Source organism: Lineus longissimus, chromosome 4 (assembly GCF_910592395.1).
Source record: "Lineus longissimus chromosome 4, tnLinLong1.2, whole genome shotgun sequence".
NCBI classification, from domain to species: domain Eukaryota; kingdom Metazoa; phylum Nemertea; class Pilidiophora; order Heteronemertea; family Lineidae; genus Lineus; species Lineus longissimus.
In genome coordinates, this window is record NC_088311.1 from 8,207,444 (window position 1) to 8,224,244 (window position 16,801).

The 16,801-nt window shown below is 41.2% G+C and overlaps 4 protein-coding genes across 7 annotated transcripts in view; 2 read left to right on the forward strand and 2 right to left on the reverse strand.

The window, feature by feature from the left end:
- LOC135486154 (uncharacterized) overlaps positions 1-16,801 on the forward strand; it is a 127,449-nt gene that overhangs the window by 95,332 nt on the left and 15,316 nt on the right. The gene's annotated exons all lie outside the window — the stretch shown is intronic.
- On the reverse strand, positions 2,683-8,718 carry LOC135486360 (nucleotide sugar transporter SLC35D1-like). The gene is made up of 10 exons (XM_064769089.1): positions 8,562-8,718; positions 7,392-7,512; positions 7,090-7,157; positions 6,744-6,815; positions 5,669-5,737; positions 5,180-5,282; positions 4,754-4,846; positions 4,237-4,383; positions 3,953-4,035; positions 2,683-3,564 (listed from the first exon to the last, which is right to left on the reverse strand). Exons 1-10 carry the CDS (start codon positions 8,690-8,692, stop codon positions 3,432-3,434), a joined length of 1,020 nt encoding a protein of 339 aa, XP_064625159.1. The 5' UTR covers positions 8,693-8,718; the 3' UTR covers positions 2,683-3,431.
- Positions 8,487-14,991, forward strand: LOC135486359 (cytochrome P450 3A13-like). 4 transcript variants are annotated; one of them, XM_064769086.1, is made up of 13 exons: positions 8,487-8,570; positions 9,637-9,746; positions 9,896-9,992; positions 10,162-10,311; positions 10,519-10,644; positions 10,977-11,065; positions 11,500-11,672; positions 12,130-12,263; positions 12,562-12,756; positions 12,954-13,100; positions 13,598-13,686; positions 14,102-14,248; positions 14,558-14,991. In XM_064769086.1, the coding sequence occupies exons 2-13, from the start codon at positions 9,676-9,678 to the stop codon at positions 14,805-14,807; spliced, it is 1,668 nt and encodes a 555-aa protein (XP_064625156.1). In that variant the 5' UTR covers positions 8,487-8,570; positions 9,637-9,675; the 3' UTR covers positions 14,808-14,991. The 4 variants fall into 4 exon arrangements, with proteins under 4 accessions (XP_064625156.1, XP_064625158.1, XP_064625157.1 ...); XM_064769088.1 differs by lacking the exon at positions 8,487-8,570 and adding an exon at positions 9,312-9,378; XM_064769087.1 differs by lacking the exon at positions 8,487-8,570 and adding an exon at positions 9,388-9,542.
- Positions 15,598-16,801, reverse strand: part of LOC135486153 (QRFP-like peptide receptor) — a 55,502-nt gene continuing 54,298 nt past the window's right edge. The window contains exon 6 of the mRNA XM_064768718.1: positions 15,598-16,644. Within this exon, the coding sequence (XP_064624788.1) occupies positions 16,231-16,644 (414 nt within the window). The 3' untranslated portion in view covers positions 15,598-16,230. The remainder of the gene's footprint in view (positions 16,645-16,801) is intronic.

Here is a 16,801-nt window from a genome sequence, read left to right on the forward strand (position 1 = left end):
GATGCATGAGGTTGGAAAAATGAAGCCAGAAATAGCTTAGATTTGGGAATATTTTGGCAGTCACTGTGGAAAATTGCATGTGGAAATCAATGTTCCCGTCCCTCTGGATCCGCGCCCGCGTGACCAACCCATAATGGCTCCTAGAAATTTGTAGTACATTTTCTATAGGTTGCAAGACAGGATTTTGTTCCATGAAGTTACATGTATTTCAGGTCTTGGTAACTGTCCTCCCGTCGACGAGAAAGTCAGGTCGGTTCTTGGATGACCATCCAGCAAGACGTATGTACCAGGACAATTTTAGAGAAATCCTATATAGTAAACGAGCGATTTTTGTCGCTGTGACCTACGACGTAGATATGACGAGGACGATTAAAAGTCATCGTATGGTGTCCTGGCGATGTCTCAGGTCGCTCGAGCAAAAATAGTTCGCCGTTTCTTTGGCCGGTGAAGACTAATGCGCATTTGATTATCCCTTGTTCGTTCCGCGGCTTACCAGTTCTCGACAAGACAAGATAAGAAGGTTGAAAAGGTTTTAGTGTTGAACAATATGACCATAATGACCATAAGTCTGAGGACGTTACATGCACATCCTAATTCTTGACACTTGAATGCTAGTAGCCAGTTTTGGGACATAACTTCCCATCTGTTTCAACAACAACTGTATAAATGTTTGATCGCCTACAGGTGGTCATACATGTAGGCGTGTAATTCATCTTTAATATGCAATATGCATATCAAAGATGAAGCGATTTAGTCAGGGTGAAACAAGTTTTGAAACTAGTTGGCAATGACGGCTTCACAGTTACTTATTGCGGCAAAGTTTTCAAAATTAAAAGGGATATGGTTTTGGGAAGAGCGAGAGTGTAGTAAAGCGGCGAAAGGCATCCTGAGATTCACTCCTTCAAACACAAATTTGCGGAAGTCTGAAATACCGAGGTGGCTTTACTTTGATTCTGGCAATTCGGTTACAATAAGTAAAATGCCCGTATATTTTACAAGTATGCTGTTTGTTTTTTTTCCAGAGGGAGACACCTTGACGGACCAGCAGGATGAATTCGTGACATCCTTGACCGCAAGTAAGTACATTAGGGATCTTCCGTCGTTGTGCGTATTATCCATCCTTATGTGAAAGAAGGAGAATTTAGAACCGATGTTCACTGCCGGTAAGTCGGCATGCCATAGACCTGCATTCCGAACTTCAGGGACTTACAGAGCTTAGGCAATGAATTGGAAACTTTAAGTGGGATTCAGGATTTGGCTGACATTGCTCTCGGGAACCGGGATATTTTCGTTTTTATGACTGGACCCCTCAATGCATGGGTGTATCCTCTGTGTCGCTATCATGCATCCTTATTGTTTCAGATCAAACAACTACCCCGTATCAACTAAGCTTCGTGTTCTATTACTTGCGGAGCATGCCAGAGATGATGTCAAGGTATGTGCAGATTATTACTTATTTATAAACGATGGTGTTGAAGTTTGAAATGACCTCGAAAAGAATGTTCAGGAAAAAGGATTCTATTTTGCGCTTTCTCCGAGATATTGACAGTGTCATGGCCTCAACTTGCGGGTAAACATGTAATTTTTCAAGCCTTGGCGAGAGAGGGTAGTCTAGGCGCTCGTTAGGAATGTAGAAAGCTTTTAAGTGCTCGCGCATCAGATGAGTAATAGAAGGGGACATATTTGGAGAAGGAGGGTTATAAACGTCGCTTCGTCAGTTAGAACTGAAGACAAGTGACATGTCAGGCACGCGTAAGAAGGAGGCGATCTTCCTGGGGCAATCTTCCCTCTTTCATTTAGGCTCACAGACGAAGTTTAAGAAGTAGTCGGTGATAATAAGCACATAACATTGGCCGACATTAGCAAGATGAATTACATGCGGCAAATCTGGAATGAAGTAGCCGGCTACAACCCTCCGGACATACGACAGGACGACTTGTTCCGGAAAAGAGCAAGTTTGGGAAGTTTCTGATTCCAGCAAATTCGGGAGTATTGGTGAGATTTCAATCCTTTAGCTCGCCTTCTTGTTTTCTCAAAACATGAGGGCAATTCCTAGTACCTTTTAGTATTTTTGGCCTTGTCTTGTTCAATTTCTGGTAATGGTTTGTTTTGACCGAGATATTTCCAGAGATGCAAGAGCAGATATTTGCCCATCCCGATATATACCAACCTTCTCAATCTCTCTCCGATTTTGCGCAAGTAATAATCCCCCCCCCCCCATAACACAGCCGATGATTTTCCAGCACAGAACGATCGCATCGACAGCTACATGTATAATTTTCAATCATTTTCAGTGAAGCATTCATACCGCACTCTGCCGGTGCTAGGTCTTGTTATGGGGAGCGTTTTGTCAAGACACTCTATCCAGTCATCCTTAGCAAGTTCATCCAGAATTTTCAAGTTCGAGTTAGTTCCACACCAGAGTGATAAAGTCATTCAAACAATTGGTCTAAAACCAGCAGGCGGAGTGATGGCGACCATTACCTGAAATCTGATTCCGGAGAAGGCGACAATAAGACTTCTTCCGACTCCTAATCAATGCTAGAATATTTCTATTTGTAACTGCGACCATATAATGTCCCCAGTGGTTTGTCTGTAAAGGTGTTTTTCTATGCACGTGTACAAGAAGGGATAAGGTGGGAAATGGATTTCTACAATGAAAACTGTAACAAGTGATTTGACTAGTGTAATAAAAATATAATTGTCTCAAAAATATTCTCCAGAAAAAAATATTACAACCTTATACCGGAAACACAACTTATCAAATGCATAACGTACAAGACAAAGTGACTAAAGTTAGCTATACTAATCGTAACTGCTTGTGCTGAGCTATCAGCTTTAAGTATCATTCTTTAGAAAAGCAAGAATCCATCGCAAGAAGGGCAGTAAAAGCTGGCGAGAATCTAATCCCTCCTCTGGATAAACCCAATCCAGCTTGAGTCCTATCAGAATCAGCTGTATACACCTTACAAACCTCAATCTCATTCTCTTGACTCAAAAGGAAGAGTCAAGCAAATTACTGACATTGAATGAGATTAATAAGCACACACTTTTAATACTTCCCCATCACCAATTGTGTAATATGTATTCTAGCTTTAACTTCATCAAACTGCCTTTGAAGCTGCCCCAGACATTAGGCTATTATCCCCAAACTAGTACATCCTGCCTGAATGTGTAATAATAGTCTCCCATACGGCAGTATGAACAGTTGAACTTAACTGGTACTGCTACTGAAATTGATATGTTTTTAAAGTACTCAAGTGGCTGACGAAACCATCCTGCCCCATAGTTGCTTGGTATAGATATGATATTGCTCTGAAAGTAGGTAATATTACTCCCAGAAGTGTCTTTTCAAGTAAGAGATATTTCCAAATAAAAACCCATCACTTGAAAAGAGAGTCTTCCTAATGAACAGCGTATTTCCTCCAGCCTCATGCATAGTTTTGATCTATCTTCTTGGCATCAGATGTTGGCAACCTAGGCATATCTTTTTCAGCAACTGGTTTCTGCTTTTTTTCCTTCATCAAAAATGTTACATAAGAGTAAATGATGCTTCCAAATGCACTGAAAATAAGAGCACAGAAATGTTGACAGATTTGGCAAGTATCATAAACAAGTACGTAAATCATTCACTTTCCGCCAAGCAGAAGGATTCTTTTCCTCCAACAAGTCATGTACACCTTGGATCTTGGATCGTACTGAATGTAGGGGTTTGAGGTTTCGACTTGCTTTCTGCTTTGGCTGAAAAAATGGTTCCAAGTCACACACAGCTAGGATTGTTCTTTGAGACATTAACTGCTGATGACAACTGTGTACCTTTCTCTTGAACAGGTTTTTGCTTTTTATTTTTTGTTATTTTTATTAAATTTCACGAGTAAGGAACACTGCCAAATTGCGACCACATTGATATAATGGCTTGTCAATTTCTGATGACTTTTACACTACAACATACCTAATGTTCAAGCCCATGAAATTTATTATTGAAAAGATGTAATCTCCACCTAGGACCATCCCAATATATGTGATGAGTAAGTTCTGAAAAAGAGATACAAGGGAAATTCTTGTACCACATTTATGATATTATGAATAAAATTTGAAATTGTCTTCTGTCATACACTAGCCTATCATGGGTACGGCTTGCTAAAGCGGCTTAATTATGGTGACACAGTCAAAGGAGGGGGGAAAGTAAGCACATGTGTGACCAGTTAGTGGATTCTACAGTACTCTAAAACTTACTTTTAAGACACCAACGATAGTTGTTGTTAATGCCGAGTTGTAGTGTGTGCATAGTACAATGGAATACATTAGAATGAAGCCCATGAAACAAGATGAGGCAAAGTAAAGGAGAAACATTGGATCCCGCCAATCTTTGAATTCAGACACCTGCAAAGACAACAGCAGATTGTAGAAGAATGTATGTGAATACTGTAATCGATGTTAACTTTGAGAATCAAATGACAGGTTGGATCAAAGCAAAATATGTCCCCACTTTCTAGACACTTCAGGAGGATACTATGGCTATTCTATAACGTCATTTCAAACTCTTCCCCTGTCACACACAACAGGAATGATTGCAATTTTTCCATCACTTTTCGAACAAAGCCATTCTAGTACAACACGGTTTTTCACTAAATTACCCGATGTCGTGGCAATATGGTATATGTACAGTGATGTAGGGGTAAAAAACTTGATAAATTTCTATTGGCAAAAAGTTGCCTACTACATATAATACCCAGATCCATTCCATACGTACCTGATCGAGTTCTGTTGTGAAATATGCAAAGATTAGTGCAGGCAGCAGCATGAACAGAGCATTATAGTAGAGTAGTCCATATTTTCCTAGTTCCTTAAAAAAGTAAGAATTGGATACAGTACATAGTACATACCTACATGTATGCAAGTGCAAAAGCAAATAAGCCAATAAAGCAATGGACAGTTACATGTACCGGGTATAGTTTACTTGTTGGCTCTCTATAGTCAGTACCAATACTAAACAACAATAACACTTCAGCAATTTATTCTGCTGATTCTACATTGTTCCAGGAAATCTTGGAACTTCTTCAATGGCTGCAATAGGAAGTGCAGTTGGAAATGTACAAATTGTGATCAGAATGCCATGAGTTCGAGACTCGGCCAGTAAAACTCGGTACTTTCAACTGCTATAGAAACGCTGCTTTACCTGTGCATCTAACTTTTTCTTTGTGTATACACCATTTAGTGCAGTAAAAAGATCATTTAACAATATGAAGGTATAACCAGTGAGATCAAAGGCCAAGTCATCACTGGAAAGAAAAAGAATTCAAACTAACTGGTATACAATGACATTGACAATGTAGAAAAGATGCAAAATATTACTGATCACAGCTGTTTTTGATACTGGTTAGCACATCTTGCCTCAGTCAACCAACACGAAAAGGCCTTTGTACTGTCAGACATGCCATGGACTAAGGGGGGAAAAGGTTAGACACAATATGATATCTTGAAAAGTGGCAGAATTAATAAGACTGAACAGACACTTATTACTTGAAAATAATTCAATTATGCAGAAACGAAGACTGAACTCTATATGATAATGAGGCAAAATCTTAACGAGCAAAATCTTTGGATTGAGAATGTAAACGCTATTAATATCGGAGTCAAACCTGGAATACAACAGACACACTATTACCTTGCTGCAACAATTGCACCACCAATCATAAGGAAGACAGATATTTTGACAACATTTGGCGCCTTCACACTGAAAAGGAAACATAGCGATACAATTGATTTTCTTCTTCATGTGCAATGAACATGTACAAAGCCTTACATTAGTCGTACTTCCACCTATCAAATCCCCGTGTCTTTTGCACTTACACCTATGAATTGCTGTGTCTAAATAGACCCGTGTGTCAAATCCCCGTGTCTATTAGCCCAATCGAGCTCGATGGGGCTTTTCGGGGGCTAATTTAGACCCGTGTTCAACACGGGTTTTTTGATAGGTGGAATCTGAATAGACACAGCAATTGCAAGTTCTAAGATCCGGCGACAGATGGCGCGGTGTAGTTGCCTCGGTCTTGCACGGGTCTTGAAAAAACACGGGGTTTTATGATAGGTGGAACTATGACTATTATTTTTAGGAAGGTGGCAAAGCAGTATAGCTCTGTTTTTTAAGTTTTTAAGGGATGGTGTTGGTCAGGCAAGGCTTTCTCACTGGGTTGGTCATCAAAGGAAAATTCTCTAGGATGTGTTCTGGCATTTGAATAATTATTAATCAACAAATTTTAAGATAAATATTAATCAAGAATTCAGAATGACTAGCCTTTATTTATTCTTTCAATAATTTGTCCGATTCTCTTCCCGCTTTTGAAAATGATAAAACCCACCTGTTTGTGCCATATGGCACCATGCTACAAAGATTGCAGTACAGCAGCTGCAGTAAACTGAATGGCTGGATCAACCCAGCAGATGGGACAGGACAATCATCAATTGAAGACACTAGACTAGTTCTGCTAAATCACAATGTCACATTTCGTTACAGCCTATGTGCTATTTGTGTACATTGACCTGTAGAGTATTTCGATATTATTGTACACAACAGCAATTTGGAAATGATTGATATTCAACAATGTCTATTTTAAAAAATCGGAATTTTCAACTTTTGAAAATGAAATTCTAAATTTAGGACGTAAAGTATATCATTACACACTAATTATAAGATGTAGCATCAGGAGTGAGAATAAAGATGTCAGAGATATTACACCTACCCTAACATAATTTGCTCTAAAATCATTGTCATCAGTATTGAAAATCTTCTAAGCACAGTGAACATTGGCAAGCTGAAAAGAGATACTACATGTAGTTAATGCATATTATTATTGTCATGGAACATAAAAATATACTTCATCATTTAACATTGTAATTGCAGTGACACTAGACCTGCTGCCAGTGCCATTTTTATAAATGTTTTTTTGAGAAGGAAACTTATCATCACTTGCATGACTTGCTGAGTTGCCAAGCAAAAAAGATATATACGTGTTCACTACTATTTCACAAGTTAACAATCGAAACTGACAATGAAACAAGAGCCAAGCCCGTTTGCAGTAAACCTACCTAAGCTTTTTGGTTCCACCAAGACCGAACACAAGATTGGCAAGAAATATCACAGGCAAAGGCATTACCTGAAAGAGGGCAGACGTTTGTAATGTACATGTAATTCATAAGGAACCATTTTGATTGGCAAATCAATGTAACGGGTACTACCAATCAATGTTGGGTTTTGTAAGCTTAAATAAAAAGGAAATTGGCTAAGGAGATTTTGCACTGTGGCCCAAAAGGATACATTAATGATTAACGTCTGAAAAGCCTTCACTACTCACTCAATCACAGCAAAACCAAATACTTTTTCAACTTACCTTTCCTATTACATCGAACTCAAACCGAGGGAAGGTGACTATGTTGAGGTGTTTTGCTGTGAAAAGCACAACAACAGTAGCACCCATCTGGCCGATCCCAAGGAATTGAAAAGATGGAAACCTAAAAATACAATAATGAACCAATGGTACACTACAGGAAAGCATGGGTATATAGAGGTTCAAAGTATCAAATGTCAAAACCTGGTCACACTTGACTTGTCCCAATTTTCAAGCATTGGGACAGCCACGTCACGTGTATATGGTTACAGGTTGCTCAGACTCAAGAGTCAGAGCTAGACCTACATGTAATATTGCAAGGCATACACTGAGATCATCGTACAGCAACAAGCAGTGCACATACGATGCTGTGGAGATGACTTATCTAGATGGAGCATGCGGGAAGGCGTTCTCTACATATAGTCTACAATAGGCCTATCAGCTACTGTCAGTGTCAGTTCACCTCGTTCAAGATGAGAGCCAAACGTTGCTGGGTTATTGCAATGTACAAGTAGGGCCTGTTCACTGTTGATTTCGACGTCCCCTCTGACTCGACGTTTTAAACTAGGGCCAACGGCTGGCGCATACATGCAGTATAGCTCTTAGTCAGTCTAGCTAGCTGGCAATTCTGCTGCCCTAAATATATAAAATAGGCCTTTTCGAAGAAGACGAATCAGAGCCTTGCTGCCATATAATAAATGCGCACACTCGGAACATGTCAGAAGGCCTAAGCTGACTTCGGACAATGCCACAAGCCTCAGTGGCCCTTTATTTGTTCCAGGTGAAACACGACTTGTCAGCGCCATCACTAACTTCTACGAAAAGGCCGATATGACTGCATGAATGATTGACTCGACGAGTACTGTACTGGTAGGCCTACTACAGTAGTACCACTAGGCCTAGGGCTCCACTACTGGGTCTGAGCACTGACATCTAGAGGCACCGATCAGGCAGCACATTTTGTCACTCTCTCAGGCTGAATAGTGATCAGTGAAGATTTAAGCACATAAACGAAATTTAAGGACACACTAAGTAAAACGATACATGTCTACAACAAGTTTAAAAAATCTGGCAATAGATGACGCTCGCCAAATGGATCAACTGGCGAAAAATGAACACTTGACCTTTCACCGATTATGCCAGATATATACCAAATGATACGTCAACACGTACTTATAAGAGGTGAGTATGACTTTGTTCACAATAATGATTAAAAATGAACTGATTCCATAGAAGCCTGCCGCAGATAATCGCTTGAAAACAGACGCCTCTGCAACGACCGAATCTCCGCTTTGAGCTGCCATCTTGAATTAGGTTTCGACAAAACGTGAACATTGTGTGGCGATTGGCGGTTGGTGAGGGACAGTCTAGCGTGGCGAATGGCGAACGGAAAGTTGAATAGATGTCAACGGAGGGGACATCATCTGAAAGTAGACCAAAATGACTCATAAAACATCAAACGCTTAAAAACCTGCAAATCCAAAGGGGTTTAACTTCAAACTTTTAAAAAGTTATTCCTACTGGAGATATAGCCTACTGACATTAAAATTGATGAATAGATTATAGAGAAGGTTTTGGCCACCTAGGAACCAGTCGATGAACTGAAATAAAGGAGTTTGTATGTGATATTCTCAGATTCTCAGCAACTTTCCGGGGGAATTTTTTGTATGTGATGTGGTCATCTAATAATTCAACATCGTGATAAAACTAATTTGAATAAGTTGATGGGATAACATTGTTACACACATCACTGTTTTCGTGGCTATCGGGTCAGATCAGACAAGACCCAAATCAACAGAAAACCCATAGGAAACGCGGGTTCATGGGGTTTGTGGGTCAAAGATAATCTCATTCAGCATGTTCATCGCATATCATTAATTTCATTGTTGTTAGCAAATCAGGTCATGTGCGGCATTGCGCCTAATAGACAAATGGCCGTTGTTGACTTACACTTTACGGATCATATGTATTTCACAGGGCTCGATATAATGTAAAGTGACTAAGGCACCTTGAATTGTGTCAAATTATCGATATATACTCTGGACTTTCACAGTAGGCCATGTGCGAATTCCGGTTGACTTTATGCTTCCTTAGCAAGTCCCCCTTTATGTTCCTAGGGGCCGGGACGTTTGTTAAATGGAATATCATCGCAACGTGAGCACATTGAGCAACCTCACTTCTGAGCATTACATTTTGCCGAACTCGAATATATCCGGTTTTATAATTATTGTATGTGTTTATGCCATAGATTGGAGCCTAATAATCTGAGACAAAGCCAGCTGCAAACATGTCATTGGTGACTGGAACTCTCCTATCTATCCTGGTCGTTCTGTTGGGGTTCCTCTACCGATATTACAGGCAAGTAATAGTCGTTTCGTTCTTCTTCACTTAGAGTGTGCACCGGTCGTTTGTTAAACTCCCGAGTCATTCAGTTCATGGTCATTTGAGTATTTCCAGCATGAGTATTTCGTGGACTAAATCAGACCCCCGTCTTGTGACAATTTCAGGGCAAGAAAGAAGCGACTTTTATATTTCGTAGAGCGAGGAATTTCAGGACCTGAGCCGAACATCATCATTGGGAATCTCCATCAGATACGGAATGAGGTGAGCATATACAATTCAAATGTTGCCGCCCCTATATTTCCTAGCCCCTTATAATAAAGGCGCCTGCTCCGGGAAGTTGCCGTTTGTCAAAGCTTTCCGTTTTTAAAGGTCATTGAATAGTGGTACACAAGATTGCGATGTTCAAGTTACCGCGATCCTTTTTTTCTAGGGTGTTGGTACGGTTACTCATCGATGGGCTGCTGAATATGGGAAAACATACGGGTATTTTGAGGGGCCGAATCCAGTCATTGTGACGTCTGATCTGGATATCTTGAAATCGGTCTTCATCAAAGATTACAATAGATTTGCTGCCAGAAAGGTGAGTGAAAAAATAATGCTTTTGGTAATGTTGATTGAGATATGATGGCCAATATCGACTTCATGCAGAAGAAGAAGCAATGCAAAGCAATTGGGGAGTTCCTTGTGGTTTTTACAAACCCGATTAGTTTAAGATTCTCGACAGCTATCAATGTCGATCTGCTGTGGAAATTTATGGTGCTATCACTGCTCCGTGTTCTTCTTACAGCGTTTCCAACTCGCGCCTCATCCTGACGACACGGAGAGAGTAAACATGTTTTTCGCTGAGGGACAGAAGTGGAAGCGACAGAGATGTATCATGACACCGTCCTTCAGTACGACAAAGATGAAACAGGTAGGTTAATGGGAGCGCAGCCGAATCATTGCCCGACACAAGCAGTTAATTGGCTTGCGACTCGATCGAGTACTACGTACGCCATAGAGTCCCGAGTTCATCCATTTCTGGCGTATCGACGTGGAAGTCGATAGGAAGGGTCTTTACCCTCGCCATGAAGATGGAAAAACGAAGCTGGGATGCCAGGACCCTAAGAATTGGCACCAATGGTCGATTTGCTCTCTACATCTGTCACCAAAGAGAACCGCCAACCGTCGGATTACGTGACTGAAACAATCAAATATGTTTTATTTGACGGGGTATTCTCCTTAGTACACAATTCTGTTCTTCAGATGAGTCCTCTACTTAATCGGTGCATAGGCTCAATGATGGATGTTCTAGAGGAGAGACAAAACGAAGGAGGTCCATTTGATGTATACAAGTAAGATACCGGTAGCTTCCTCGTTTGGGTCTCCAAGTGTGGGGTGTCAATCGCAATTGTTATCAAAGAGCAAGGACCTGTTTACCATATCAAACTTCTGAGAACGTGTGCAGTCCGCACAGTACTACTAGTATGTGTTGGCGCTATGGTCTTGATTATACAGCATTGGGTAAATTCAGTGCCCTTCAGAATTGACCAGCATGTAGCGTCCTTTTCCATATATGTTCCCCTCTTACTGCTCCATGGACACATCGATGAGCCTGTACACTGACTCTTACTGATGCGCAGTTTTTGATCCCAAACACAAGTCAAAGTCAAGTCACAGGAAATACGTATAAGTTATGTTGGCCTAAGAAATACTCTGTCATCAGTTATTTTAGGAACTCCTTTGTGATACAGAAACCTCTTCTCTGTCACTCACATGTCTGTTTAAGGAATTTCCAAGCCTTGACCCTTGACGCGATCTCATCAGTTGGCTTTGGCTTGGATGTCGATTCACAACATGACCAAGAGAATGTCTTCCTACAGAAGTGTCGACAGGTGTTCAAAGATGTCATTCCCGGGACACGGACGCGGCCGTTGTTCTTCATTCTGATAATAGTAGCAAGTAAGATATTCTACCTCTGAACGTTGTGAACTATCTTGAAATACCTATCAGATACGGTCATTTTATCTGTTCAATCCTTCGCTAATGGTAGTCTGTGAATGGTATGGTCAACATTAACCCCTGAATGGTCAAAATGCTTTCATATATTTTGTTACAGTCTCGTATCGTCAGTGGTACAATATTGACTATAAGAGATCTGGTGTTCAAAAGCCTTTCCTATCTATTAATTGAAAGGACGTATGTCAGTCGCGTAAAGCCATATTCAACAATGTTTTAAGGCGTTTCACATGAATAATGCTTGGCTGGTGCATATTTACCAAACGAGACTATCACGTTCGTTCAAAGGTTTAAAGATAGTGAAGGCAACATGGAACAGTTGACATAGTAATCTGGTCTGTGATTCTTTTAATAATAATGGCAAATGTTTTTGAAGAAATTTGAACTATTCTCTTTTCAGCAATTTTTCCTGGACTGAACAAATACTGCCACAGGCTGCATCATTTTTTCCACAAAGTTGGCATAGATCTTGACGCTAGGTATTGGATGCAAAGCACTGCGGGCGATATTATTAAACAGCGGAAGGAGGAAAAGGTGAACTTGTCTATTGTCTTTCTTTCATTTCAATGTCAAATGGTAAAAATGTGTTTCAAGAAGTCTGGGAAGCTGTTGACGCTTGGTATGTATGGTAGAATCGCGTGCTGGTCTGTCAAGTGCCTCCGAATTGACGACGGAGTAAATGCGACGGACAGTTAATCAATTTTCAATCAGTTACCACTTATAAAAAAATGCAGAATTTTTGTTGTAAGCATTAGTGCCCTTGAATGTGAATCACGATACCATCCCGTCCCATTCTTGGTATTGTCTTGAACTCTTACCGTTTTTATTCCAGTATATTCCAAACCACATCGACTTCATACAGATAATGTTGGACGCAGAAGCAGATGAAGTGCGTGATAACCTTCTGGAGATGACCAAGGATGACGTCACTTCCCAAAAGGGAGACGAAAAAGACAAACTGAATGAGAGTGACTCCGACAGTTCAAAACCTCAAAAGAAGTCAATTGAGAAGAAGTTGACAATATCCGTGAGTCTGGAAGCATTTGCCGAAACTGCATCTTACTTTCACACAGAGATAGGATTTTTGTTTTTTTCCTGCGGTCTCTTGGGTTTCCTTCCAAAGACAAATCACTGGTATGTTTTACTCCCTCGGATATCGCACTCTGGTGATTGTGCTATCATTAGGGGCGTTTTTGAAATCGCAACCTTTCTTCACATTTGCAGGAAATGAAAGCAAACTGTGAATTATTCTTGTTGGCTGGGTACGAAACGACCAGCACAGCGTTGGCATATGCTGCCTATCAACTGGCCATCAACGAAACGGTGCAGAGAAAACTCCAGGAAGAAATAGATGAGCATTTGGAACCAAATGTAAGTCATCTGTAGAACGATTTGGTTTGGCAGCACAGCTTCCGCTATAACGGCATTGTGTGGTCGTTCAGTAACGCCCGGGCAGTCATTACGTCATCCTGATCGTTTCTTATACCAGTATTTCGGGCGACGAGACGAGACCGGGCCACTGCGTTCGGAGTGTGAGAGAAACATGCCTGTTTAGTTTTTTTGCGTTCCAAAACAAGGAGGGGGAAACAATAAGAAACGAAAACAGACAAAAACATTAAATCGTTACTACATACATTGTGGACTACAGTATGAAAAGAGCACCTCAGTTTACAACCACAGAATCCGATATTTCATTTGGATCATTCCTGGGGTGACCGACGTATTTGCTCCAGTTCCACAAGCCGAGACGTGTATATTGCGACCTGCTTTTTCCGATGACCACTGTCTGATCCTCATATTAGCATGTATCTACCTGCTAGTCCATACTTTTTTCTTATTAGCTGATAATATGCTGCATACTATTCCAGGTCCGGCCAGATTACTACACCATCAGAGGTCTTGAATATCTTGACATGGTAGTATCTGAGGTTCTTCGGATGCACCCTATAGCGCCAGTGTAAGTTGATGCCATGAACGGTACACTTTGTTATGAATGCGGAGAACCAGTTTGTAAGTCCATGCAGTCTTCACGAACTTTCAGGTCTTTTTATTTGGATCGTCATACGAGTATATTCTACAGGACAGCTGTCCATACGCGTTGGCGCTGTCACTGTTTGTAACGAACAGCGTCAAAACCATCCTGGCTTTGAAATAGATTGCAAAGCCTTCCCTTCTTGCTGCACCCTGTAATAGAACCAAGGATTGATAAGTCTGGCTGGGGTTATTGGCACTATCAAGAATCACTGCTATACCTGTATGTCCAGTGTAGAGAGCATCCTCTTTGGACACGAGATTCGTTGACACCAGTCTATCCATCAACATGTGTCAACTAGCCATTTTTACTTTTTAGTTTTACGTTTTTTTTCTTTTAGTGTGGTAGGGCGGACTTGCCTGGAGGAAACAACCATTAAGGGTATCAACATCGAGAAGGATGTGACTGTGATGGCAGATGTCGCATCAGTCCATTATGATCCGGAACAGTGGGGTCCGCGCGATCCAAATATCTTCGATCCCGAGAGGTAAGCCATGTGGCATTACATTGCTTAGGTGGTTGTAGAATGCAGCATGGTGTCCTATTCCGATTGTTGCTAAATCGGTAATCGGTATTTCGAACCTGAACAAGGCCATGTGGGATTTGTGGCAACACATCCTGACGGCCAAATATTACGCGGCCTATATCGGACTCAGAACTTCCATTAAATCTCGGGGAAGAATCGGACTAATACTATCGAAATGCTTTATCAGTCGATCTGTCCAAAACCAAAAGCTGTCATTAATTTCTCACCAAACGCACAGCTACAGTATGACGGTCTTCATGTCTGTTTCAGATTCCGTCCCGAGCTGAAGGCAACACGGCATCCAATGGCCTACCTTCCTTTCGGTGCTGGTCCTAGGAACTGTATCGGCATGCGCTTCGGCTTGCTGGAACTGAAGCTGGCCCTTGCCAGCATTCTACAAAAGTACCACATCAACAGGTGTCCCGAGACGGAGGTACCTCTGCAGACGATTGAGGCCGCGACTATCTGTCCGAAGAATGGGATTATGGTAACCCTGTCATTAAGGAATATTACGGATTAGTAAGGACTTCAAAGTGTCCGAAGAATGGAGTTATGGTAACCCTTTCTTCAAGGCAGTAGAGCTCAGTTTGAACTTGATAGTGACCGTTTTGCTGTTTGCGGAGAGTGGCATTGGATCTTGTAAGCATCTCGCCACTTCGACGCAAATCATAATTATGTACATTAATGATATTGATAATAAATAAACAACTGTGATATTCTTTAGAACAGAGTTTTTCTTCTACATATATATACACAACAACCTTGGCGTCCTTATATAATGATGCGAATCTGAGTATGAAAAAAAACAATCACATTTCCGTCTTATTGAGTTGATGATTTTCTTGACTGTGGACGACTCTATCAACATGATCTAAATCAAAACTAAGACAGGTTATACAGTAGATGTATGAAGTAAGCGCCTATTCGGGAGATGTCAAACAGGCTGACCTTACGACTATACTATCGACTTTCATTACATTTTCCGTATCGGTGAAACCATTCATATCTCGAGCTAGGGTTTACAAAAATTCGGGCAAAAATAACAAATAAGGCAACTTTCCTTACATGACGTCATGACCTATACGTAAAGGAGGTTGGGAAGTGCAGAAGTGACTGCACGAACTGACAACATTAAATAACTTTTCACGAGTGGTGCTACAATCTGTCAGAGTCTTTAAATGAATCAATTAAATAAATTTATATTTTGAAAGACTCTGATTCTGTACAGTGCAAATGAACAATTGAAATTATATAGTCCAATTTTCTATACAGTACGTAAATCCCCCCCCCCCCCCGCCCACACACACACACCCACAGAAGATATATCAAAATAGAGAAATTGCTCTTAGACTGTCAAAATGCCCCGACAAGTTGGTAAGAACTAGCTACAACTATATGAGCTAGCTAGCTTCATAGCGGCGCGAACTAAGATGTGGGTTTTTTTTCAGCACAGATCAAATTACCGAAAAACACTATGTTCATTTATAAACACAAATGTAAATAAAAACCGATTGGCCGTCCTCCTCTCAGAACACACTTTGGTAGATGCTGAGCCCAAACATTGACCCTCAATGTATTGACCTTGCTCAGCTTCCAGGCTAGAGACTACGGAGGCAGTACCGCTGGAAGTCCGTATGAGCCCAAGAGGATACCTATCGATTCCCGGTAGGAGGCCCTTGATTCCACAAGACTTCTTGGGACTGATCTCGTCCAGCGATATATGAGTTGTCTCATGTGGTTACAGTCTGGTAACCGCGGCAACATGGAACAATAAAGAATAAGTGTACATTATGTTCTATCTATCACTTGACCAGTCGAAACGGTCACACAAAGGAGGTGTAATACCATTTACAACTGCCTGGTCACACCACCCTGCACGCGAAAAGGTATAGCCAGAACAAGGCATGTTTTACTGCACAATCGCTTTTTGACGGAACAAAATGTCACATCGGGTCGTCCAACAAAGTTTCCGAATACACCGTGCTTCTGTCTGTGTCGATTTCTGCCGAATCAGTCTTCGGAACTGACATCCCTCTATTGAGAGAGGTTTGCCGAGTCTGGCTGAATGATGTTTGTGAGATCCCGTATCTTTGCCGCCGCATGTACGCCCGTCCGTGGATACATGTACACAAAGCATACTTGAAGCTTTCCCGAAAGTTCTTCGACATGAAGGCGTAAACTACAGGATTGACGCAACTATTGAGATATGTTAGGAGGGCGAATAGCATCCGTAAGGGTTTCATAGGTCCAATATGAAGCGTGGGCAGTTTACCGAAGCCGACGAGAACATTGTCGATAAGGAATGGTCCCCAGCACAGCGCAAAGACTGCGATGACAGCTACAAGCATTTTGATGACCTGTGGATGAGAAGAAATGGAGAAGTTATTGTTCTTGTCAACTTGTTCATGCACCGATGACAACACGACACGATGACACCGACTGACAAAGTATTATGCTAGTTCAACACATACCCTCCGTGACTGGTCAATTGGATTGGTTCAAGGGCATTATTCT